This window comes from Papaver somniferum, chromosome 3 (genome assembly GCF_003573695.1).
Source record: "Papaver somniferum cultivar HN1 chromosome 3, ASM357369v1, whole genome shotgun sequence".
NCBI lineage: Eukaryota > Viridiplantae > Streptophyta > Magnoliopsida > Ranunculales > Papaveraceae > Papaver > Papaver somniferum.
In genome coordinates this window covers 159,905,802-159,931,825 of record NC_039360.1, presented here as the reverse complement: position 1 = coordinate 159,931,825, position 26,024 = coordinate 159,905,802, and the positions used below count along the sequence as shown (strand labels likewise).

The 26,024-nt window shown below is 34.1% G+C and overlaps 1 protein-coding gene across 1 annotated transcript in view; it reads right to left on the bottom strand.

Moving 5' to 3' along the window:
• LOC113360208 overlaps positions 1-24,121 on the bottom strand; it is a 30,148-nt gene extending 6,027 nt beyond the window's left edge. Inside the window, exon 1 of the mRNA XM_026603742.1 lies at positions 24,113-24,121. Within this exon, the coding sequence (XP_026459527.1) occupies positions 24,113-24,121 (9 nt within the window). The remainder of the gene's footprint in view (positions 1-24,112) is intronic.
• Between the last annotated feature and the right edge of the window lie 1,903 nt (positions 24,122-26,024).

Genomic DNA, 26,024 nt, shown 5'->3' with positions numbered 1-26,024 from the left:
GTTCCCAAGTGTTCATCATTTTCATGGTTCCATTATGATAGAGTGACGGTGCGGGTAACAAATGAGATCGAAGGTTATGAAGTTTCGCTGGATATGCATTGCAAGTCTAATGATGACGATCTAGGTGTACATACGCTCCGCAAAGATGAGGAATGGCACTGGGAATTTCATCAATCACTGATTAGAAATACACATTTTTGGTGTGATTTTCGTTGGTACGACAATCGGGGTTATCGTTGGTACGAGAGTACCGTTACTGTTTATAAAGGAAATGGATGGTACGACGTATTCCATGAATTATGCCTAAATCGTTGTTCTTGGTCTGTTCTGCGAGACGGAATTTATTTATATCGTGAAGATAGACATGAGAGGGAGAAAAGAGGTACTTGGCATTGATGCAGCAGCATGATTCGATTGATAAAATCATCTAAACGTTTCGTTTTCTTGCTTGCTGTGTCTTGATGATGAAAATAATACTATGAATATTGATCTTGAACTTGAAGTTTAAATTTAAATTTGAAACTTTTGATTTACTTATTTTATGATGTTTTTGTTTATCTTATCATCGGTGAGATCACTAATTTTGTTCGAACTTGAAATGAAAACTTACCTGATATCAAAAAGAATAAAATCGGAGCAACTATCTTTTTGTGGCGTAGATTGAGTCGAAATCTATTTCGTTTATTTTCTTTCTACTCTATCCGTTTCAAAAATCCAGCCTATTATTTTAAAACGCACGGAAAAAGATTTGCAGAACATTGGATCAACCTAGAGTTTTAAAGAACCTGAAATCAATTCTCACAACAATATGATATTTTCCTTTCCAAAATAGAATATATTTTCTGTGTTATAAGGCGCCTAGTTAGCAATTCGGGATTCGGCAAATGTACGGAACGACAAACGTACGAGTATTATACGGTTTTGTAAAACTCAAATTCGGTCCAAAATTCGGTCAACAAAACGTGATTCGCCAGTAATTCGGAACGGCATACGTACGTGTATAATTCGATTTATAAATGTGAGTTCGGATCTGAAAATTCGGTATCTATATATAATAAATAATTAGTATTTATAAGGTCATAGACTAATTTTTATGCATACATGTGAGTTATTTAAAGAAAAAATAAACTTAATATGATGATATTAATAATATATACAACATTAGTCATCAAAGAGGACGTGGTATAGTGGTTTAGATCTCTCTCACCTTCACCTTCAAATCTCTTATGTCATTTTTGTTTCATAAAAATTACAACAACGTCTAATATTGGGCCGTGTATGCTTGGGAGGCAGTAAAGCCCAAAAAAATAGGGCCTTTGAAAACATAAAAGCTAAAAAATTTCTGGCGAATTAAGCGGACGTATCATTCGGGATACGTAAACTTCGTGAACGATTCGCGAATAATCCGGGAATGCCACATAATACGCGTCTTGGGTTCGGAGTTGCAAACGTACGCGAATAAAACGGAAAAATTCGCGATACGGAAAAATTCGCAAATGATTCGCGAATCATTCGCGAACTTACTAACTAGGATAAGGCGGTTGATTTGTGGATGACCACCAGCATGCGGGGCCCACATTTATGTGCAAATGACACATGTATACGAAGTGTCATTCATACATGAATAGTTATCTCAAAAGGGTGATGTCTATCCCTCACTGTTACTACTATAAATAGCCCATAAGGGATACTCCCTTGTACGGTTTTAATTGTACACCTTGTTTGGTTGGAAGAATTGGAGTCCTAGGAATTCAATTATGGGGTAATCCAATTCTTGGAATTGAATTCCGTGGAATTGGATTCAATTCCAAAAATTAGCGTTTGGTTGAGGTAATCCAATTTTTTGTGTTTTTACCTTGGAATCCAATTCCATTGCACTACTAGACCAATGCAATGGAAATCAATTATTTTGGAGGGAATTGGATTCATAGGAATCAAAATTCTCAATTACATGGAGTTGGTTTGGACCGTTTGGTTCAAGGAATTGGTCACATTCCCCCGGAATTGGATTACCAGGAATCCAATTCCTTGAACCAAACGCGCTAGTAATTTAATAGAAACTAAGTTCATTAAGAAATGAAAACAGAAAACTATCTCCCTTCCATTTAGCTTGTAGTCTATATATTAGTGTTCGAGATAGCAATTAGAATAGCACTAAGTTCTCATTTTTCTTTCCCACTTTATATTCAGAAGTGGCTATACATTTGGCTAACAAGTGAACATTAATTAGTTAGCCCGTTTCAACAACATTTCTAATTGCCCATGAATCATTATTAATGGTTCATTACCTCGGCTTCAAGATATAGAAGTCACGACTATTACAACAAGTTATCAGCACGAATTGCTATATGGCAATCGTTGGGGACTGACGATACGGAAAAGGATAATTCTCTTCAATCCTTGCATATTTAATTTAACTATTTCTAAGTAGTTTTATGTATATAATTTTTATTATATCTAACTTCGTTTCCTGTTTTAATTAGGACTTGTAAAAGAGAAAGCTAGACATCTTACCATGTCCGGTATGTGCTATTTGGAGCCCAGATAATTATACGGTAGATGAAGAGATATCCAAAATAGGTACGTATTGGCAACAACTCATATTTGTAATGTTATTCGATTTTCGAATTTACCAAATATTTGAGTTTTGTAGTGTTTTGCTATTTTTCCTCTTTAGCCAGCCAACGGAAGGTTTCTCCGTGTCTTTTTGGATAGCGTAGAGAATAAAATTGTCTTTGTTGGTACACCAGTGATTTTTGGTGTTAATGGTTTTAATACCGGCATAGCGAGGAATTGTTGCATCCTGGGGGATAGCAAATTTTTAATATTCCTCGGCTATAATAATCTCCGGAATTCAAAGTCATTTCACCTAAGGTCGGAATGCGATGAAAAATGGACACCGGGTTAACATGGTTAGCCAGTCTCTATCAGCGGTCTTTGAAATGACCTGCAGTTGATATCGAGACGATTTATTTTAAGATATAAAGAATGTGTTCATATTTAAACTTTGATAAATTAATATTTCGTCTCTGTAACCGATGAAATTGGAGATTTGTCGGTATTATGTTAGAACCGTTTCACCATCGATTTTTGTGGTAAATAGTTCGGCTTAATTTTTGGAGAAGATATATGCACCGTATAAAATGTTGTGGTGAGCAATAAGGAGAGCTGCATATTTTTGCGCCCTTATGTATTCCCGCTAGCTTTACGGCGTGCATTATATGCGCCAAATTCTATGCATCGACAAGCTTTAAAGAGCTAGTGCTTAATTTGCACTTTGTATATGTTATGTCAACAACAACGAGTGCTGCAAATTTTAACTGCGCCTCGTACATATACAAACGTCGAGCGATAATGAGTGTTGCATTTTTGTAAATGATATTTAGAGTTAATATCGTAACTTCTAGTCGCCTGAGATATTACCTAAAATCCTGAATTTGTTGAATTAAATTTGTGCTTGTACCTATTCAAATATTAGTTTATTTTTGGCAAATGAATAGACACAAAAATGTGAGAAATACAATTATGGTAGGAATATTTCTGAATATGGGAATCACAATAGTTATCAGGTTTGGGAATCTGATAAACCCCGCACCACCAGAAGTGGAAAAATACTACGGGATGGTAGCATAATGATTGGTTTGAATAAGCCATCTCTAAGCCTGGTAAAGCTCTGCTATCATTATGACAGACACAATACGTGCATCTGAAATGCCGTTTATTGTTGTTGATCTCTATCGGTCGTCTTGGCAGGACTGGAACTGATATTGAGATAGTGTCTATGTTCACAAAATTCATTTACAGTTTACTGTTAATTTTACATGGTAATGTAAATTATTAAAATTATTCCAGTTGGACAGTAAACGAGAGAGGAAACCTGATCAGTTACCTCTCGTGGGTTGCGTGTTATTATTGTTTTATGCACCCAGTTTCTCCCTTGATAGGTAGAGTAATACGGAACTGGATGTTCTGTTGACGGGACATTCCCGCTTGAGGATCAGGGGAAGAATCGTCTCATCTAAAATTTTCACAGCAAGAAATGCCTGAGGTGTTGGAGATTACTCTGTTGATATATTTAGCAAGAATGCTCTTGCTTGATTCAGCATAAGTAAAGTCCTTTCAAGGCATGCCATGGAATCGCAACGATTGTTTCGTCTGAAAATATGCTTAGAAGCATAGACGAAAAACCACTTGTATGAAGTATGCCAATCTAATCAGATAACGTCCATAATCTCTTCAAGTGATGAGTTGATATCTCCTGACGAGGAGCATGTCCATAAACTTGCGTTGTTATCTCTTGGCGAAGAATATCCGCAAAATCTGGTACCAATGGATTAGAATATCCTTATACTCTAGAGAATGATGTGAGATCGTTTATTTACTGATTGTTAACTTACTGTCGATAATGTTCAGAGTATCTACTGAAATCGATGTGGATGGTTATCCCCTCTTTGCAAAGGAATTATCGACAAAGTTCATATGATTGGAAAATATGGATCATAGTCCATATTGAGTTGTTCTCTCACTTGTATTTGCTTTTAGGACCTCAGTCCTAGCATCCACGAACTTTAGTTCGAAATTTGATACTTATAAGAAAGTGTAATGAGAGAATTAAGGTCGCTTGTTGTATAGCGATAACCTTGACAACGAGTTTCCGCGGACACTAACCAGGTTCATGGGAGTATGGTCTGGTAGTCATGCATGAATCGACATATCACCTGGATGGTAACCGTGTATCTATACTCATATATATTTTAAATGAAACTTTTGTATGTCATTCGTTGATGTTGTATCATCTTAGTGGTGATGGTGAGTAATTTGTTGTTCTTTTGCATTCATTGAATGGTTTAGTTGACTCATTCATAAAGCATTTTGGAACTTATTACTCATGAAACCATTTTCATGATTACTGTTTAAAACGTGCTACATTCCATTATTATTAATACAACAAGATTTGCAAAAATTGATGAGAAAATCTTCCCACCATTAGGGGGAGGAAAGGTTATCGCCTGAAAAAAGGAGTGAAATATTCTGGTTTGCATAAGATAAACCAGGATGTATCTCATCTTGATGTTTTCAAAAATGAAAGACATGCAGAATATTTGATATCTTCAGAAATTGCAAATCAAGTTGCTTCTTGAGAAGCTGTAGTAAATGGGTCATGTAAAACACACCTTGAGAATGGATATTAGCTGACTCAAAATATTATGCTTCTCCTAAAAAGGAAAGAACCAGTCACAATCATTTAAAGATAGTGCTCTCAAGGAGACTGTCAAAGGAAAATATGATTTCTCTGAGCATGGTTCTCATTATATGAAAACATCTTTGCAACGTCTATGGAACCTCCAAATGAGAGGATCTCCATAAGTCATGTTTGCAACAGGGAAATTTGTGATCGTAATACAATGATTGTTGGTGACATACTCGAAGTATCCAATGATACTTCTATAGATGATGCTGGTATTGAACCACTCACTATATTGGGATGTCATCAAAGATATGATTGGCTAAACTGGAAAGGTGAGATTCATACAGAATAACAATTTCTCATAAAATGCATTTTTTTGGTACTGCAACCAGAACACTCGATAATGTGAGCTACTCTTATCCACAGGTGGGTGTTTGTAGTACCGACATCCGATGATGTAGCCCTAGTGGCTACAGGTGGATGTTTACGCATAATGAGAAAATCAAAGTCAACAAATGGCACAAAGTCTTTCACAGAAATATGAAATGGATTACAAAGAAACATATTCCCTATTATGGATGCAACTACCTCTTTGGTATTTGCCTGGCAGTCTTTAAAGGACTCGACATGCATCTAGACGATGCGGTTATTGCGAATCTGTATGAAATAAAGATAACTACAGCTTTCCACCTATCAGTTTAATTACCATGTCATGTGCATTTTCTCAATAAAGATGAAAACGGTCAATTGTCTAAGTGAATGCTTATATTATCCAGGGATATGTGAACCATCTTATTTGCCCATATACTATGCATTTACTAGATTTGATATATACAACATCTACTTTATTGGAACTTCTGAAGAGTTCTCCAAAGCACAAAAATGCTTAAAGCAGAAGTTCGAGATGAGAATCTCGGTAAAACAAGATTGCAGTTTGAACATTGTAACTAGCAGTCCATTAATTTCGTCAAACTTTGAAGGTGTAGAAATGTGTTTAAATGGAAAATCTAACACGATTACATTCATTCGATCTCTTACTTTAAAGATCGATCGGTTTAGATCTCAACAAAGGAGATGTATCACTCTGTGGTTTGTATTACACAAGAGATGTATAGATGGTACATTAGGTGAAATATGTTATGTATAACTTATATTGGATTTTTACTAAAAATGAAAGTCTGGTTCTATCCAGCACCAATATCGAGACATTGGTCCGAAGAAGACTTCTTCATATTCGTGGTACCATTAAGCTTGATCTTTTACATCAAAGATCGTTGAATGTCTCCCACAGAGAAAAGCTAATCAGGTTGTTTAAGTTTTGATTTTTGGCAGGTTTGTTAAAGCATCTCAAAAAATTCCCTCGCTAAATCTGGTTGTAGAGGATACTCGTTTATCCTCCGATCGATTATTATTGTTCAGACAAAGCTAGTTGAGAATAAATGACTGGTACGATCAGAAGGTCATTAAAGCATTGCACAGAGTAAAATAGGGCCAAGTTTCTTAAGCAAAGAAAGTCTTTGAAGACATTAAAGGATGGTTCGTGGTCTCTATGCAATATTATCAAGCACAATGATCAACTGGGAAGGCTACTCATCAAGGGGAGTAAAGCCATAAAAGACTATGGATATTGGAAATGTTGGACATTGCATCGTGTATTCTTTTTCCTTAGTGAAGGTTTTTTCCCACCGTGGTTTTCCTTGTCAAGGTTTTAATGAGGCATGCGAGTCCACCGCTATCCACGGTTTCAAATGTTGTACTCTTTTTCCCTTCGTCCTGGTTTTTCAGGGAAAGGTTTTAACGAGGCAACATCTGCGGGTTTATCATAGTTCTGAGAACTCATGTTTTCCTACGTTCAGGTTTTGTCCCTATGGGTTTTCCTGACGAGGTTTTTAATGAGATAACAATCATAGAACGGTGATCAACATCTAAAGAGATATATATATCCATAGATGTTCTTGAGAAGCGATATCGGATAATCACATTTATATTCTGGTTCAGGCGTACAGGTTTTGTCCCAAGTGGTTTTCCTAACGCAATTTTGACGGAGAAAGTACCTCATGGCGGCGACCAACCTCACTCAAAGCTCAAGTTTTTTCTAGATGGTTTTCTTGATGCAGTTTTGACAAATAAAGAAATTAAGGCGAGCCCGCACCATTTAAAGCTACTAGTGTTGTACTCTTTTTCCTTCGACCAGTTTTTGTCCGAGTTGGATTTTTCTGGCAAAGTTTTGATGAGGCAACGAATTTCTTTTACTTGTATTTTTCCATCGGGTCCGACAAAGTATTAATTAGACAACATATTCATACTGGTGATCATCCAAGGGGAGTGTTATAAGGCGGTTGATTTGTGGATGACCACCAGCATGCGGGGACCACATTTGTGTGCAAATGACACATTTATATGAAGTGTCATTCATACACGAATAGTTATCTCAAAAGGGTGATGTCTATCCCTTATTGTTACTACTATAAAGTTTTGATGAGGCAACGAATTTCTTCTGCTTGTATTTTTTCATCGGGTCCGACAAAGTATTAATTAGACAACATATTCATACTGGTGATCATCCAAGGGGAGTGTTATAAGACGGTTGATTTATGGACCACCAGCATGCGGGGCCCACATTTATGTGCAAAAGACACATGTATATGAAGTGTCATTCATACATGAATAGTTATCTCAAAAGGGTGATGTCTATCCCTTATTGTTACTACTATAAATATCCCATAAGGTGTACTCCCTTGTACGGTTTTAATTGTAATGTAATAGAAATTAAGTTCATTAAGAAATGAAAACAGAAAACTATCTCCCTTCCATTTAACTTGTAGTCTATATATTGGGTCTCCTTGTATTGTTCGAGATAGCAATTAGAATAACACTATGTTCTCATTTTGCTTTTCCACTTTATATTCAGAAGTGGCTGTACATTTGGTTAACAAGTGAACATTAAGTAGTTAGCCCGTTTCAAAAACATTTCTAATTGCCCGTGAATCATTATTAATGGTTCATTACCTCGGCTTAAAGATATAGAAGTCACGACTATTACAACATTCTGCTTTTTATTGTTTTTGTTTTATTTTTCACGTCATGGGAGTAATAAATCCCGGTCTAATTGAGGGTTAAAAAAAGTCTGGATCACGGTATTTATGATGGTTCACGACCAGACGCAATTACGCGAACATAGGATGTGGGCACAGAGACACCAAAATTTCTCAAATAACATTTGGCATGGACGCGTTATGAAACCAAAAAATGAATAAATCCTTAGTAATTTATATTATGAATGTAAACCATTGAGAAATAAAATAAATTGCGTATAAAGTTGCATATATGCTGATGTATAGTCAACTAGGATATGACCCGTGCCATAACGGCACGGGGCTATGAATTTCTTTTTGGTGTTGGTTATATATGACTTATCATTTAAATTGATTGTCACTTTGTGCTAAAAAAAAATTAGTGCAATTTTTTTCTAAATTTTGAAAAGTTGAATCAGAGTTGAGAACCTTCTTTAATATCCCTAAAGAGTGTTATATTTGCATTAGTTCTTTGAACCGCGGACTATTTTCAAAAACAAATATTGACTGTGTTCTAGTATCAATGTATAATTGGCCTAGTTACACATTATTGATACTCGAACCTGTTATAAAAATTTTAATTGGTTGGGTTAATATAATTTACGGCCAGTCATTTTACGTCCATTAAACATGTCATTTGCATAAATATGGTAATTAACAATCATCATTCGCTACAATGTTTTACGTTTGGGAGACGTTACACTATACTATGAAGCCTCTTGATAAAGAACTATACATGTATGGTTTAAACTAACATCTGAAAAAACCCTAGCTTACAACGTTACAAAGAATAGGAAACGATAAAAATGTAAAAGATTAAATCCTACAACATTCCTTTGGATATTAGTGATGTGATGTGTCCTTGAATGTTTCTTAGCGATGAAAAGTGATACGCTTGATGAAATTGGATACATCATATGTCCAGTATACTTTTCCTTGTAAATTAATAACACTATTTTATTGTCTTATTGAATTGTGAAAGACTCTGATTAAATTAAATGGTAGATCCAAATATAAGAAATATCCCCTATAGTACATGAATCGATAAACGATACATGTGTAGGAGAGTTATTCTTTATCAGCATATGCGTTTGAGACCTAAAAGTAAATAAGAGACTTAGTCTAAAAACCAATGGTACGGAAACTTGCAAATGGAATTGATATTACACCTTGACCTAAGAGTACGTAAGAGACCCAAAACAACCATAATTTTATACTAAAATATTTCTTGAATCGACTTTTACAAACTGTAAGATATTTGTAAGAGTTTGGCTAGCTAGTTGGTATCTTCAATAAAATAAAAAAATCTCAAGTACTAAATGATAGATGCGAGATGTAGACGGGTTCCTATGCACTAAGCTCTCGACAATTTGGTCATACCAATCACATATATGTGCATATGAACCACATCTTTTAGCAAAAATTATACTTATACCTTTCTGGAATAAAATACATGGGATGACAATTTGTGTAGTCCCAATATATAGGTATACTGACACATCCCATAGAAAGACATTTTTCATCACCGCATTGCTGCCTAAACAGCTTTCTTCATTGGCTAAAAAAAAATCTCCTGAAATTATAAGATAGTCTACTAACCATTGATGCCAACTTTATATGACTATGCATTATTTGACTATGCATGAAGAATTAGAATAAACAAATTGACTATGCATGAATATAGTCTGAAGAATAAATAAATATATGTTCATACAACCATTATTTGACTATGCATGAAGAATTTAAGATAAACAAATACTCGATTTGTAAACTATCAAAAGGTTATTCTTATGAAGTGATACAATTTCAAAGTTCACATGATACAAAGAATTAGAATAATAACAAATATAATCAAGAAACTTCAATCCATTTGATACCAACACGTACACGACTCTAATCAAAATTAGAATTTGAACTCTCCAACAACAGTAGCAATACAATTAAAAAATGTTATTTACCGACCCAGGTTAAGGGCATAACGATGAAACCATCGTTTTTTTGATCATTTATTTTCACTCCATGTAAATCCTCTGATTTTGGCCTGTAACAGTCAAAGTCTGATTGGAAACTTTTATGTCCGTAGAAAATAAAAAATAGAAACAATGAGAAATTAAATGGTATGGTAATAAAAACACATTAACATCTGAATACAGAAACAAAGAAAAAACAAAATTAAGATAACAAAATACAATATTAATGAAAAAAACAAAGAGAAATCAAACTGCATAAATGAATAAAAATTAGGCGCGATGCATCATGGATGCATTGATATTAAACAAAAAATTAAAGGGAAAAGCTAACAACAATTATCTCAATCAACCAAAACAACAATTGACCATACCTTGAGAACAGTGTTGTGCAAAGGATGAACGTTAATAATCATACCTATTTATAGAAATAAGTTAATTAAAAGAGTAGAAATATATTCTCTAGTTGTTAATAAAAAATTTGAAAATTTCGTAATTTTCCAAGGCTTTAGAAAATAAATCGTAATTTTCCAAGGCTTTAGAAAATAAATAAACAAAATTTATACAATCTTCTAGTTGATTTACTCTATTTTTTATAACCAACCTTCTATCTTGACACTGGTCTTTGGATAATTTTTAATTATCTAATTTAATTGATGTTTCAAAAAAAAAAAGGAAAAGAAAATTTAATTTTAGTGGAGAGATGTGAAGAAGATATTTCTTAGTTTTTGGTAATTATATTCCGGATATACTGAAACTGATATGGAAAGTGCAATTCATGCACAAAAAAAATACTGCCGTGTGAGGTAACCAATGTTAGATAGCTTTGGACGAATTCAAATTGAGGGTCAGTGACATGTTCTGCATTTGTATTCAAGTTTTAACACCTGATAAGGTTATACTACCTCCGTTTTAGAAAAAGATATACTTTCTCTTTTTTATTTAGCTTAAAAATAGGCCAAACTGAAAAGACGATAATATCTCTTTTTTAAGAACGGAGGGAGTATTTGTTAACAGAAAATATAGCCCTCTTGTTTATTTTTGTTTGCGATAAGAAAACTTGGATCTCACTGAACATTTGGGACCGTAATTAACACTCCTCATTTATCAGTCTAACAAAAAGAAAACTCCAATATCTTTACAAAATTATCCATTGACCGTATGTAAAAATAGAACAGCAAATGCAACATCGCAAACATTCAACAACCATTTTTGAAGGCACTATATTTTAACCTTAACTAAAGATTAATTGTGATGATTTGGAAAGTCAAAATAAGAAGACTTCATGAAGATTATACATACAAAAAGAGTCAAAAAGATTTACAAAGTGTATAAATACAACTGATATCGATATCTCAAACATCTCACTCAGGCGGACCTGATATGCTTGTCGAGGTGCCAACTGCTAGGTTCAAATCCCACTCACTGGGAACATCTCAAAGGTCCCGCCTCTTGGTTAACATCCTTTCGCCCAATATGATTGTGGCGGTATCGTTACTCTAACACAACAGTAGCACCCAATAATACATTACAATGACAAATCTGACACGAAACCTCGATTTCCTTAAACAAATTACACATTAGTTGATCAATTTTCTTGAGTACCATAAATTTAAATATTACAGTACAGTACTACTACACTCCGTTCAGCGTTTACATACCTATGCCAAATTCATTTTTTAGGTCCCTCACTAACCCGCACAAAGAGTACATTGGCTAAAAAGGGGGAAAACAATATAAAGTAGAAGTGATTAAATAGACTACTCACTTATCTTTAAAAGCACACTAACTATTTTATGTAAAAGCATACCCAGAGAAAGTTTACTTAACAGAATTCCTATCACCCAACTGAAGTTAAAGCCCATTTTGACGCCCAAAATTTGACGATAGGTTACTCCAGTGAAGTGGGTATGAATCCCACGTCTCCCTGTTGAAACTATGATATATTGGGGGAGAATCACCTTCAATCTTAGTTATAAGAACCTGTTAGGATAATTTTTGCTATTAGGGAGGTTCATTAATCTTTTGTCCAAGTGATAAAAATTTTCAGAATGACCTTCTTATTAAAAATATTAGTTTCAAGGTTTGAGTATGGAAACTGTCTCCTAATCATATGTACCGTGTAAGTATCATTTTTGATATTAGGTCTCGCAACACCTGGGCATAGTTGTGAAAACTTTGGAGCAAAAAATTGGGCCAAAAAAATGAATGTGCATTTACCTGGAAGAAAAATATCTCCCAGTACTGCGTAGGGCTAAGACGATTATTTTGTATGCGGAGGAATTGGTGGAGGAACTACATATTGCAGGAGTGGAGTCTTCTCGTAACAGGTGTGGATTTCAGTACTCATCCCCTTTTCCACAGTTGACTCACCTACAAAGTAATGTATCTTATTTCCAAACATTCAATTTCTACCTTATTCAAGTGTTAAAACTTGAATACAGAGATGTAGCCTTTTTTACTAAACCGACCAATTGCATCCAAAGAGAAAACATTTATGAATCAGTAACACAAAATTGTGCAGAATTTAACTCCTAAAAAAGCTAAAAACGCAAAATCAAAATTTACGTTTCAAAACTCAGTTGACAGAGACATTCAAGTACATAAGAACCAAATGAACTTGGAGTAATACCTGAATTTAAATACGCAAATTGCTACTAATGTTGTTACGCCTTCTCTATACTTTTTTCTTAAAACTAAAAACCCTCATGAGAATGAACAAATTTAGTCGCAACAAAAACTTGATTCATTGATTGATCGAATCACTAAAACAGAGAAAATCTATGGATTAGAAAATAAGTTAACTAGCTTTAAAATGGTAGAGGGTTTGAAATGGGATGGTCATTTTGTTCAAATCATCAGTGAAAGCAAAAAATGAAAATTAAAAAAAAAAAACTGAAATCTCCTGAGAAGAAAAGATAAGTTTCATACTCAAAAGTTTGAAACGAAGATCATGAGTTGATCAATTACAATCCTGGATTTAAGATTCATTTTCCTTTCAATGTCTTTAGGTTTCTTTGGAAACAACGATATGAGCGTTTCTTTTTCTTTCTTCTAAAATTGGATGAATGCAATTAATTTCCTTGAGAAACGGCTTTGACCTTGAAAGTAACTAAAATGCTCTATATTGAATGAGATTAGGGTGAGTAAGAAAGTGGAGAGGAGAAAGGAGTGTAAACCTAAAATGTGGCCCAATCCAGACTGTCCTTTATTGCCCAAAATGTAAATCTCAATCTTCAAGTGTCACCAAAGTGTTAAAATTTGTAGCTTAATCAGGACCGTCCTTTATATATCCGAATTGTAGATGTCTGTCGATTGGTAAAGCCACCACTGTTCCTTATAATATAGATAAATGTATAAAGATTTCAGGTTGTTAATGAGACATATTCATCCTAAAATTTACTACGACCGATGTGTACGACATCACCAATGTGTCTGATGGGCAGATACGCGTATCCAACTGTCAGACGAGCGTTTAACTTTGACACGCTCCCGAACAAGAGTGTCCGTGCTACCTAAATTTACAATGCAAATTGTCCCTTACATCAACGAAAAATTAAGTTGTTGTCAAGATCAACCAGAAATTAACAGGGGTGTATTGGATCATGTTTTATCTAGATAAAATTAGATACTAGTTTTATCAGAATCTAGTGGATTTATAATGTTTCTTAAAGAATGTTTAAGATTCTTATAGATATATGATTCTGGATTATAATGGATTGCCTTGAGAGTAGTTAGATTTTTAAAAACTAAAGTATATTATCAATTAGTAAGTTTATTTGAAAAAACCAAGGTCATCTTGATTCCCTTAAAAAAAATATCCAAAAGTTTGAGGTGGTGGTAGGCAGTGGTGGTTGGTGTATGGTGTATGTGGTGTGGTGGTGGCGGTGATGGTTGGTGTGTGTTGTGTGGTGGTGGACGGTGAAAAAAAAAAAGGAAAAGAAAATTTAATTTTAGTGGAGAGATGTGAAGAAGATATTTCTTAGTTTTTGGTAATTATATTCCGGATATACTGAAACTGATATGGAAAGTGCAATTCATGCACAAAAAAAATACTGCCGTGTGAGGTAACCAATGTTAGATAGCTTTGGACGAATTCAAATTGAGGGTCAGTGACATGTTCTGCATTTGTATTCAAGTTTTAACACCTGATAAGGTTATACTACCTCCGTTTTAGAAAAAGATATACTTTCTCTTTTTTATTTAGCTTAAAAATAGGCCAAACTGAAAAGACGATAATATCTCTTTTTTAAGAACGGAGGGAGTATTTGTTAACAGAAAATATAGCCCTCTTGTTTATTTTTGTTTGCGATAAGAAAACTTGGATCTCACTGAACATTTGGGACCGTAATTAACACTCCTCATTTATCAGTCTAACAAAAAGAAAACTCCAATATCTTTACAAAATTATCCATTGACCGTATGTAAAAATAGAACAGCAAATGCAACATCGCAAACATTCAACAACCATTTTTGAAGGCACTATATTTTAACCTTAACTAAAGATTAATTGTGATGATTTGGAAAGTCAAAATAAGAAGACTTCATGAAGATTATACATACAAAAAGAGTCAAAAAGATTTACAAAGTGTATAAATACAACTGATATCGATATCTCAAACATCTCACTCAGGCGGACCTGATATGCTTGTCGAGGTGCCAACTGCTAGGTTCAAATCCCACTCACTGGGAACATCTCAAAGGTCCCGCCTCTTGGTTAACATCCTTTCGCCCAATATGATTGTGGCGGTATCGTTACTCTAACACAACAGTAGCACCCAATAATACATTACAATGACAAATCTGACACGAAACCTCGATTTCCTTAAACAAATTACACATTAGTTGATCAATTTTCTTGAGTACCATAAATTTAAATATTACAGTACAGTACTACTACACTCCGTTCAGCGTTTACATACCTATGCCAAATTCATTTTTTAGGTCCCTCACTAACCCGCACAAAGAGTACATTGGCTAAAAAGGGGGAAAACAATATAAAGTAGAAGTGATTAAATAGACTACTCACTTATCTTTAAAAGCACACTAACTATTTTATGTAAAAGCATACCCAGAGAAAGTTTACTTAACAGAATTCCTATCACCCAACTGAAGTTAAAGCCCATTTTGACGCCCAAAATTTGACGATAGGTTACTCCAGTGAAGTGGGTATGAATCCCACGTCTCCCTGTTGAAACTATGATATATTGGGGGAGAATCACCTTCAATCTTAGTTATAAGAACCTGTTAGGATAATTTTTGCTATTAGGGAGGTTCATTAATCTTTTGTCCAAGTGATAAAAATTTTCAGAATGACCTTCTTATTAAAAATATTAGTTTCAAGGTTTGAGTATGGAAACTGTCTCCTAATCATATGTACCGTGTAAGTATCATTTTTGATATTAGGTCTCGCAACACCTGGGCATAGTTGTGAAAACTTTGGAGCAAAAAATTGGGCCAAAAAAATGAATGTGCATTTACCTGGAAGAAAAATATCTCCCAGTACTGCGTAGGGCTAAGACGATTATTTTGTATGCGGAGGAATTGGTGGAGGAACTACATATTGCAGGAGTGGAGTCTTCTCGTAACAGGTGTGGATTTCAGTACTCATCCCCTTTTCCACAGTTGACTCACCTACAAAGTAATGTATCTTATTTCCAAACATTCAATTTCTACCTTATTCAAGTGTTAAAACTTGAATACAGAGATGTAGCCTTTTTTACTAAACCGACCAATTGCATCCAAAGAGAAAACATTTATGAATCAGTAACACAAAATTGTGCAGAATTTAACTCCTAAAAAAGCTAAAAACGCAAAATCAAAATTTACGTTTCAAAACTCAGTTGACAGAGACATTCAAGTACATAAGAACCAAATGAACTTGGAGTAATACCTGAATTTAAATACGCAAATTGCTACTAATGTTGTTACGCCTTCTCTATACTTTTTTCTTAAAACTAAAAACCCTCATGAGAATGAACAAATTTAGTCGCAACAAAAACTTGATTCATTGATTGATCGAATCACTAAAACAGAGAAAATCTATGGATTAGAAAATAAGTTAACTAGCTTTAAAATGGTAGAGGGTTTGAAATGGGATGGTCATTTTGTTCAAATCATCAGTGAAAGCAAAAAATGAAAATTAAAAAAAAAAAACTGAAATCTCCTGAGAAGAAAAGATAAGTTTCATACTCAAAAGTTTGAAACGAAGATCATGAGTTGATCAATTACAATCCTGGATTTAAGATTCATTTTCCTTTCAATGTCTTTAGGTTTCTTTGGAAACAACGATATGAGCGTTTCTTTTTCTTTCTTCTAAAATTGGATGAATGCAATTAATTTCCTTGAGAAACGGCTTTGACCTTGAAAGTAACTAAAATGCTCTATATTGAATGAGATTAGGGTGAGTAAGAAAGTGGAGAGGAGAAAGGAGTGTAAACCTAAAATGTGGCCCAATCCAGACTGTCCTTTATTGCCCAAAATGTAAATCTCAATCTTCAAGTGTCACCAAAGTGTTAAAATTTGTAGCTTAATCAGGACCGTCCTTTATATATCCGAATTGTAGATGTCTGTCGATTGGTAAAGCCACCACTGTTCCTTATAATATAGATAAATGTATAAAGATTTCAGGTTGTTAATGAGACATATTCATCCTAAAATTTACTACGACCGATGTGTACGACATCACCAATGTGTCTGATGGGCAGATACGCGTATCCAACTGTCAGACGAGCGTTTAACTTTGACACGCTCCCGAACAAGAGTGTCCGTGCTACCTAAATTTACAATGCAAATTGTCCCTTACATCAACGAAAAATTAAGTTGTTGTCAAGATCAACCAGAAATTAACAGGGGTGTATTGGATCATGTTTTATCTAGATAAAATTAGATACTAGTTTTATCAGAATCTAGTGGATTTATAATGTTTCTTAAAGAATGTTTAAGATTCTTATAGATATATGATTCTGGATTATAATGGATTGCCTTGAGAGTAGTTAGATTTTTAAAAACTAAAGTATATTATCAATTAGTAAGTTTATTTGAAAAAACCAAGGTCATCTTGATTCCCTTAAAAAAAATATCCAAAAGTTTGAGGTGGTGGTAGGCAGTGGTGGTTGGTGTATGGTGTATGTGGTGTGGTGGTGGCGGTGATGGTTGGTGTGTGTTGTGTGGTGGTGGACGGTGGAGGTGGTGGTGGGCGGTGGTGGTTGGTGTGTGTGGTGTGGTGTGGTTGTCTGGTGTTGGTTGGTGGTGGTGGTGGTTTGTAATGGTGGTGGTGGAAAAACATAGCATGTTGTGATAAAAAGAAAATTGTCCATAAGAATCCATGTAACTCTTGTGGTTTGGGTTAAGATTGATATCAGATAATAACATACATATTTTCCCTACAAATATCCATATGAATCCATATATATCTTGTTTCTTAAATATCCTAAGAAATTTTAAATAAATTGAATACCTAAGATATTTGTGAAATCTAAAACAATCCTGATTGAATATCATGAATATTTAATGATTCCTTACATATCCTAGTTGAATACCTAAGAATTTTTAGCATTCTTAAATATCCAAATAAATCCCAATCCAATACATCCGTGCAAGTTGTATTTAAGAATAAGAAATGTGACATCTTGGAAACTTTGGACTTCCACCGGGCGCGATTCTGCCTAATGGAAACCCCAATTAAAAGTCATCTGTTTGTGAGGGTTTGTCAGGAAACCAACGGACGTCCTAGACGACCTTCCATGGGAGGCCACCTACGGTTGGATTGACATCGTCCCAGACTTGTGAGGGTCCAACGAAATATCAGGATTGGTTTTGGTTCCATCAACTGAGGGGTCTTTCATGAATTGCCACCTATAATGGGATGCGAATTAAGACCTGAAAAGTTTCGTCTTCCATGTGGTGGGATGCTCAATAGGTGGTACGAACTGTCAGCTAAGTACCAATAGAAATCATCCCTCGCTTAATGATATAAGACACCTCATAGAGATAGTAACCTTCGCCAGATCAAACTATGTGACTCGATAGTGGCAATAAGCAGGAATACGCACGAAGTAATTTATAGAGTAAGTAACAAAAACATTGGTTGTGTTTAGACCATTCTCTATATAATAACATAGTTTTTTCGAGCGTTTTCATCCATCGAAGCTTGTGGTTGATTCTCTATTCTGGTTGATTCTCATTTCTGATTGATTTTGACCCCACCAATATAATTATTTTAAGTAATAAAATTATATTTTGATCAATTAATATAAGAAGAATAATATTCGGTCACCAAAATATATTTTTCTACCAAAAACAAAATTACTATAATTGCGAAAAATATATCCAAAAATATGGAGCATATTTAATTCTAAATACTAAATCTAAAATGTTGACGAATAAACAAAAATCACTCGCATCACGATGTTAATAGTTCATCATAATTTCGTTACAAAGACAAATCAATCATAAAAATAATTAAAATATTAAACAAATCCAAAATGGTCCAATGTCCAATTACACCACTGATAATCAAACTAATCGTATTTATAGCCGAGATTATCAATAATTGCATAATTATAATTTTAATTAAATCAATTATTAAAGTAGAGTTGTGGACATTTACCGGTAAATAGAAGCATCTTCCTCTTTGGTGAAGAAAATGATTGTTAGCCCTGTCCAATAGTAGAGATACGAAATCATTAGAAATCGTAAAGATATGAAAACATGATATCAGTTAAAAAATTTTAGAGCGATTAAATAAAAAACATTAGTAGAAATTAAAGTATATTAATTAAAATGAGTTTCAATAGTATTATTTTTCTCAACATTATTACTTCCAATAAAAAATAATCATAATAATCCTATTGCTAATTAAAAACGTAAAAGAATAGTAAATACGGCAAAGAATATCAACATCATTCTTATGGCTATTTTACGTAATATTTTTTTCTTAAAAATACTAAGTGCATTAAAGAAAGGTATTTTGAGTAATTATGATAAGATAAAAAAGTAATCCATGGTTGAAGTATACCAAAATTAAACAATACAATGATCACTACACCCGGAAAAAATCTATATATTTTGGATATTCTTGATGTCGATTAATGTTATTTCCAAAAGGATAACACCTTTTTATTATGAGTTACAAAATGTTCTTACAAAATCTATGTATTTTTAGATATTTTTAGATATCAATTAATATTATTTTCAAAAATAACTTTTTTATTTATGAGTTCGTACCTTCATTCCAAGGAAGGCTATCTCGAGAGCAATTTCGCGTAAACATACCAAATATTTGTCTGAATGTGGTTCTCATGGTTTTGGTTTAGGTGTCTTAGATTTTACTGCATTAGGGGAGCTTAGTGAGGATTTTATTTGTTTTTTCAAGCGTCTGAAGAATTTTTTAGTTAATAATGACATTGGTAGTGGTTTAGGCAGTTTTATCTTCCATAGGCTGGTTGTTGTTATTCAGAAAGGGGTTGGTGCTCAGCTTGTTGCTGGCTGCCAACCAAAGGTTCTATATTTGATTTTTATGAGTTGGTTTCTTTCGATATAAATTTAACATTCCAGCAAAACCGAAACCCCATTTATTTTGACGCCGCTTTTCTCTATTTTTTTATTTATGATTTTGTTATCTCTTTCGGGTTCTTTCGTCTGATTTTTCATCTGATCTACTTTCATCATTTGCAGGTAGGTACCTGGATCCTGCATCAGTTGTAGCCGGGCATGTGTCAAGGTATAAACTCATTCAACAAATAATATTGCAGTGAGAATAGTGAATAGATTCGGTTAATCATCGTAATATCAGGTTTTAATTGATTTTTGTTTCTTTTTCTTTTTTAGTAAAGCAGACTATCATTATTTTTTGTTTTCATATTATTATTATATTCTCTTTTGATTTTGTTACTGGTGTCCGGCAGCTTTGGTTAGATAACAAAGTAACCAATATCAACTCAATTTTGGGTTTCAGTATTTTATTTTCATTTTTGTAGTCGGATCAAAATTGTAATACGCAGATAGATATACAAGAGGCTTGAAAGTTTGAATCTCCCATCAGAGTAAACAATTAGAAAAACAAGAATAACTTGAATGGTGTAGTGGTGTTCAAAGCATGACGTTCTGATGCCAGAAGGAAGCTGGCGAAACATCACATGAGAACTAATAATACTCCATCTAAGTGTTGTGTAACTCTTCTTTGCTTCATCTTTATATAGTATTGTTTCTCTAATTTTACCCGTTGATAATTGGTTAGCGATACAATAATGTTTGCAACCATAATTGATTTAATTTGTCTCTTTACTACAATTGTATTTGCAATCAGATTTAGTTCATTGGGTTTTTCTCCTACTATGGCAATGTATTTATGTTCTTCAAGAATAAGTTCGTCTTATTATCTCATCCGGCTGCTGCTCTTATATGAATTGGCTTAACCTAATAATGTCATGTTCTGGTTATTTTATGAAGTATAATAACCTAAGATTGTGCAAGTTGTGGTGTTGTAGGTTCTACATAGCTGGTCATTGTTGTTTATATTGCGCATGGATGAAACAACCAGGTTTGTCATACAGAATATTTAGTGTTGAAGAATTTTTTGATAATTAATAGGAAAAAAGTTGTTTTGAAATAGATCTTCTCTGGGCATTTTAGTTTCACATTGTTATTGTTCTCGGGGGTTCTTGGTATATATTCTTAATCGGGTTTCCTTATCCTGGCTACTACTGCTAACCCGTTTTCTTGAATTTTTTGGTTATTTAGCTTAGCAGATGTCGTCAGGAAAGACAACTTTGTGGCCATCAACTATGTAAATCTGAGGATTTGTGGGAGAAAGTTGTTGTTTTTCTTTTCGCTTCAAAATTTTGTCCAAATTCTTTTGGCAGTCCGGTTAGTGTTCCCTGCATATTAGTGGTCTGGATACTCCTAACCTGCTCCAATAACATCGCTAAGTAGTATAAATTGTCTTCAAGTGGAATGAAATGTTCCACTTGCAAAAGTCTTTTCTCTTTTTTGGTCACTTTCTTTGACTTTCTCTTTTGTGCCCTCTCTTGAGTAAATTCTCTTGCGTTGTGTGATTGTTTTCTTTGGCAAGTTTTATGCATCTAAAAACTACCACATTGTAATAGACCAGCAACACAGTATACTTCCATAACAATAACATTTTATAAGCCTTTTCACATTGATTTCTTATGGAAATCTTTACAAGTGCATTAAAGATATACTCCATTATTTCTAAGGGACAACTTAGGCAGAAGAAAGTCTGTCTGGTGCGTAAATTTAACCATTATTTCAAATATGTAGCAAAGAGATGTGCATGTGAAAAAATACGTGTACTAAGATTTGTCAAATACGTGTACTTAGGTTTATATACCATTGGCCTACTGCTAATAGAGTCTTGATCTCCCTGGGTTTGTAGTTAACGCTTGAGGGAAAACAATCACATCCCAAGTTGTCCACATAATTGTAAGATATATTTAAAATCGAGATACTTAAAAATTTAAAAGAAATCTCAAACGGGTATCAAAACATGCGGCTCTTAAGTCCCCTACAAGGGCCCTGTTAACTCGTATACCTATATACGGGTTAACAGGGGTATAATAGACCTTGATTTGCATAGGAAAAATAAATCAGTTACTCAATGAACAACAAATTAACCTTGTCTGCAATCGAGATTTATTTTCCGTCAATGCCCTTAAATTATTAAATAAAAAAAATAAAGGTAGTCAAACCGGCAATTACGAAGTTCCCTCTTCCTTATCTCACTTTTCTCTGCTTTTCTTCTTCTTCTCCGATTTAATCACACTGTTAACCTCTAAACTAAATATCTGTTCACCTTCATAAACAATACCTATCCATTGATGTCGTTATCACACTCCCTTTCTTTCTTTTTTGCGATAATTTTTAGAGAATTTTTTTTTTTTGATCGGTATCATCAGGTTTTATAATTATGAATAAGCTAAGAGAACTGAAAATAAGAGATTGAAAGATTACGATTCCAACGGGTGTAAGTTGTTTTTATTATGGGCTGAGATTTTATGTGTTTCCAATTCTCAACCATTCCACCATTAATGGTCATCAGTCGTTCACCTTCAAAATCCTAAATTCACCCAAATTTGGCAGATTTAATTTTTCTCAACTGCTATGGGTGATTAAATGTGAAGAAAATAAATAAACTAACAATTGATATTGCAATCAGTAATTTTATTTTGGATTTTACGATGTTGGATCCATGGTTTATGAACAAATTTATTGATTTGAATCATGATATAGATTTCTCTTGTCAAAGGTATAATCTTAATCGTAAGTAGTTGATTTTATTCAAAAGGTGTTAAATTTCAACGTATTTCGGTGTTTTTTCAGAGATTTTTTTTGGCCTTGAGAATTTACGGCTTGAAGATTTGGTTTAGTGTGAAGTTCAGTCAAGCTGTGTTGTTGCTGGTAGCAACAATAAAGATGGAGTATGGTAGTTGAGAAGAGCCCAAACAAGGTGATGTTGCGATTGACTGGCAGTGATGATTATGGGTTTGAGCTTGGTTGAGTTTGAGAATGGTGATGAAGATTGCTGCCGTGATGATTATGATTAAACGGTGACTGAAGTTTTACAGACGAGGAGAAGCAGTCATGTAAGAATGAGAATTTAGTCATGAACGGACGGTAAGAACCAAAAATAAAAAATTCCCTACAATTCCAAGGGTATTTATGGAAAAATGCAGCATTTGTTAAAACAATTTCTTATAAGTCTAATCGCTGAAATCCAAGTCAAAAATTGATACAATCTATATAAAATATTAATGCTAAACGTATAGCCTGGTATACAAGTTAACATTTGCCCTACAAAATTGAGGAGTCGTAGCTACGGTTGGCAAACCGTCAAAACTAGAAATGGCCGCCATAAGTAGCCCAATAGCCGTCAGAAATATGCATTTATGAGGGAGGACTAACCGTCATGTATGGAGGCGTCACAAATGTTTTTTCTGACGGATTTATTCTATATATTGATGGTTTGTCAACCGCCAAAAATAGATCATCCTATAATTGACGGATTTTTTTCCGCAAGAAATGAATCATTAAACTGATGGAGTTTTTTTGCCGTCAACTGCTAACGACTAACCGTTTTTCTATTTTCAAGGGTTTTGAAACCGTCGCTAGTGTTTAAAATGAAATTAAAATAAAAATAGTAGGCAGAATGCCTTCCTTTATTTCCTGTCACAACCTGTTACCATACTGCCTCAGAGAACATATTTAACAGGCAATCACCTTAACAAACAAGTTACTAACATTGACACATAAAAGAGATTCACATTAAGATGCTATCATTTCTGTCAAAAGACTCAGAACATTGAAATTCTGGGCAGAAGGTATATCATCATCTTGCCATTGAAAGTAAAGCTATATTAACTAAACCAAAAAAAAAAAGGAACACATCCAAAATGGTTGTGAAGGATTGGAATAAAATCAAAATACACCTGCAAGCGGGAAACCCCAAAAAGAAATGCCACATTCACTTGTATTCAAAAAGACAAACATCTAACCTATGTTGTTTTGACTTGTTAGTAGTTACCCTTATATGCACCACCCCCTTCTATACATTGATTCTTGCTCTCCAAATTAGGTTCGCAGCATATAGCTGATACGAAAGTCCTACAAAATAACATCATTTTGACCATAGAGAAAGATTGTTTAATATGGATTTGGTGAAAGTTGTGGAACAAATAACACCTAGTTAACTTTACAACTGAAATCTTAAGGAAATCAGCTAAGCGCCATTGCGTTAAGAGAATATATTTCTTTGTTAGTGTCACATAAAGATGTCATGCCATGCTCAAGGTTTTAGTCAAGAGTAAATGAAAAAAACCTAAAAAAATTACGAATTGCAAGCTTGATTGAAGTAAATTAGTTACCTGAACCATTTTGAGGCTTTCAACTTCTTCCTCCAATTCTGCTATCTTCTTTAAGGCTTATTGAAGAGGCCCATTGGCAGTTGCGATTTCATCACGTTTAACAAGTTGTGCCTCCAATTCAGATATACGTTTCATTGCAGCTTGAAAATCCCCAGTAGTAATCTCCAGTTGTTGTCTAAGGTTCACATTTTCAACATTTAGATCATCGGTAGCTTGAGATGATGATTCCTCACCCCAGTATTTCTTTGGTTTTACAGCATTTCCAAGACAACGAACGCGGCCCTCTTTATCTCGTCCCTTGATTTGTGCAAATGAATCATTTCGTCCTTGTAGCACAATAGGAGAACCTGGTAGGCTTGCTTGGTACTCTACTTCCTCCATTTGCTTCTATAAACATGTCAATTTTCAAATTAATTTCGGGGTCCATTAATACTTCGTCCGTATCTTCTGTTTTCCTTTTCCTTGTATGTGTAACACCATAGAGCTCACAACGTTTCGGAGGTCATCCTAGTTCCTTCGCCAACTACAAATAAATATTTAAGCATCTGGTTATATATGCAAATCCCCATAAACATTACAAATATTCGTAAACATAACTGTGAATATACTCTTAATATCTTTTCCATCTTAACTGAACATAAATTTTTACCTCTACTGCATAGTTTGCATGTGGTCTGGAGCCTGTGGTATGTAGATTCTTTTGTTTTGATCTGTTTTGCTTGGTTTTCTCACTTATTTCCGAGAACAATAGAAAGATCTATGTTAAGAATGCTTATTCTAGGCTTATCATTCAAAGAAATTAGTGTCACTTACTTTTTTCTTGGCATCATTTTCCCAAACATCAACTGATACCCTCCCTCCATTGGCTCTCAACAACATTTTTTGGTGGATTAGCAAGACGTTGTTCCGGAGTTGGCCACTTATTATACGCGTCCACTTTAAGAGCATGTTTGTAATTTTTCCACCTTTCATGTATTTCCAATCATGTACTGTCAAACTTGGTTAACCAGGATTTCATATAAAACCATTTTTCCAGCATCAAATGGAACCTCAATTAATATTACTCTATAATCAAATTGAACTTTCAAAAACTCAACATCAAACATATCCAATTTGATTCAACTATTTAATTCCTACTGGAAGTATGAAACTTCAAAATCAAATCTAAGTTACTAAAATTTCAAATCATAATAAATCAAAAAATTGAAATCCAAACTTGTGATTCTGTAATCTACAGACCCCTTATCATTAGCTTCTAATCTTGTTTCAAAACTTCAGGAAAGATTAAAACTTGAGGTTTGAAATATAAAAGCCCCAAATTTCAAAAACCCTTAAGGTTTGTTCACATAGTAAAACCCCCAAATTTTCAAAAACCCTAACCATAAATAAAAAATTTATGCGAGTCTATAAAATATAAACCTCATGCAACTATCTCTGTGATAGTTCAATTAGCTCTTTCAATGTAAGAAAAAATTTATCTCATTTGCGTATTTATAGTAAGCCAATAAAAACATTGTTTAATTTTTAGTAGGCAATCACTACAAGAAAAGTTGGATTAAGCGATCAGGCATTTTTGGTTGAAAAAGCCCATATTAAATCGCTCTACCCCTTAAAGCGACTTAATTTGGCTCTCGCTCTCTAGTTGCAAAAGGTGGGATTTCAACAAGTCTAGAGCAGCTAGGCAATCGCTTTAGTAATCAAACAACTATCATGCAGCGTCTTTTTTCTTAATTGCTTCATGGCTAGACCGACCTTCCTAGAGCAAGCAAAATAGTGATCGCTTTAAAGCTAGACCAACCAAAATACAGCAAGTGAAACGCTGATCACTTCATAGATAAACCAACGATAAGAGAGCAAGTAAAACGCCGATCGCTTCATAGATAGACCAACCATAATAATAGAGCAAGTGAAA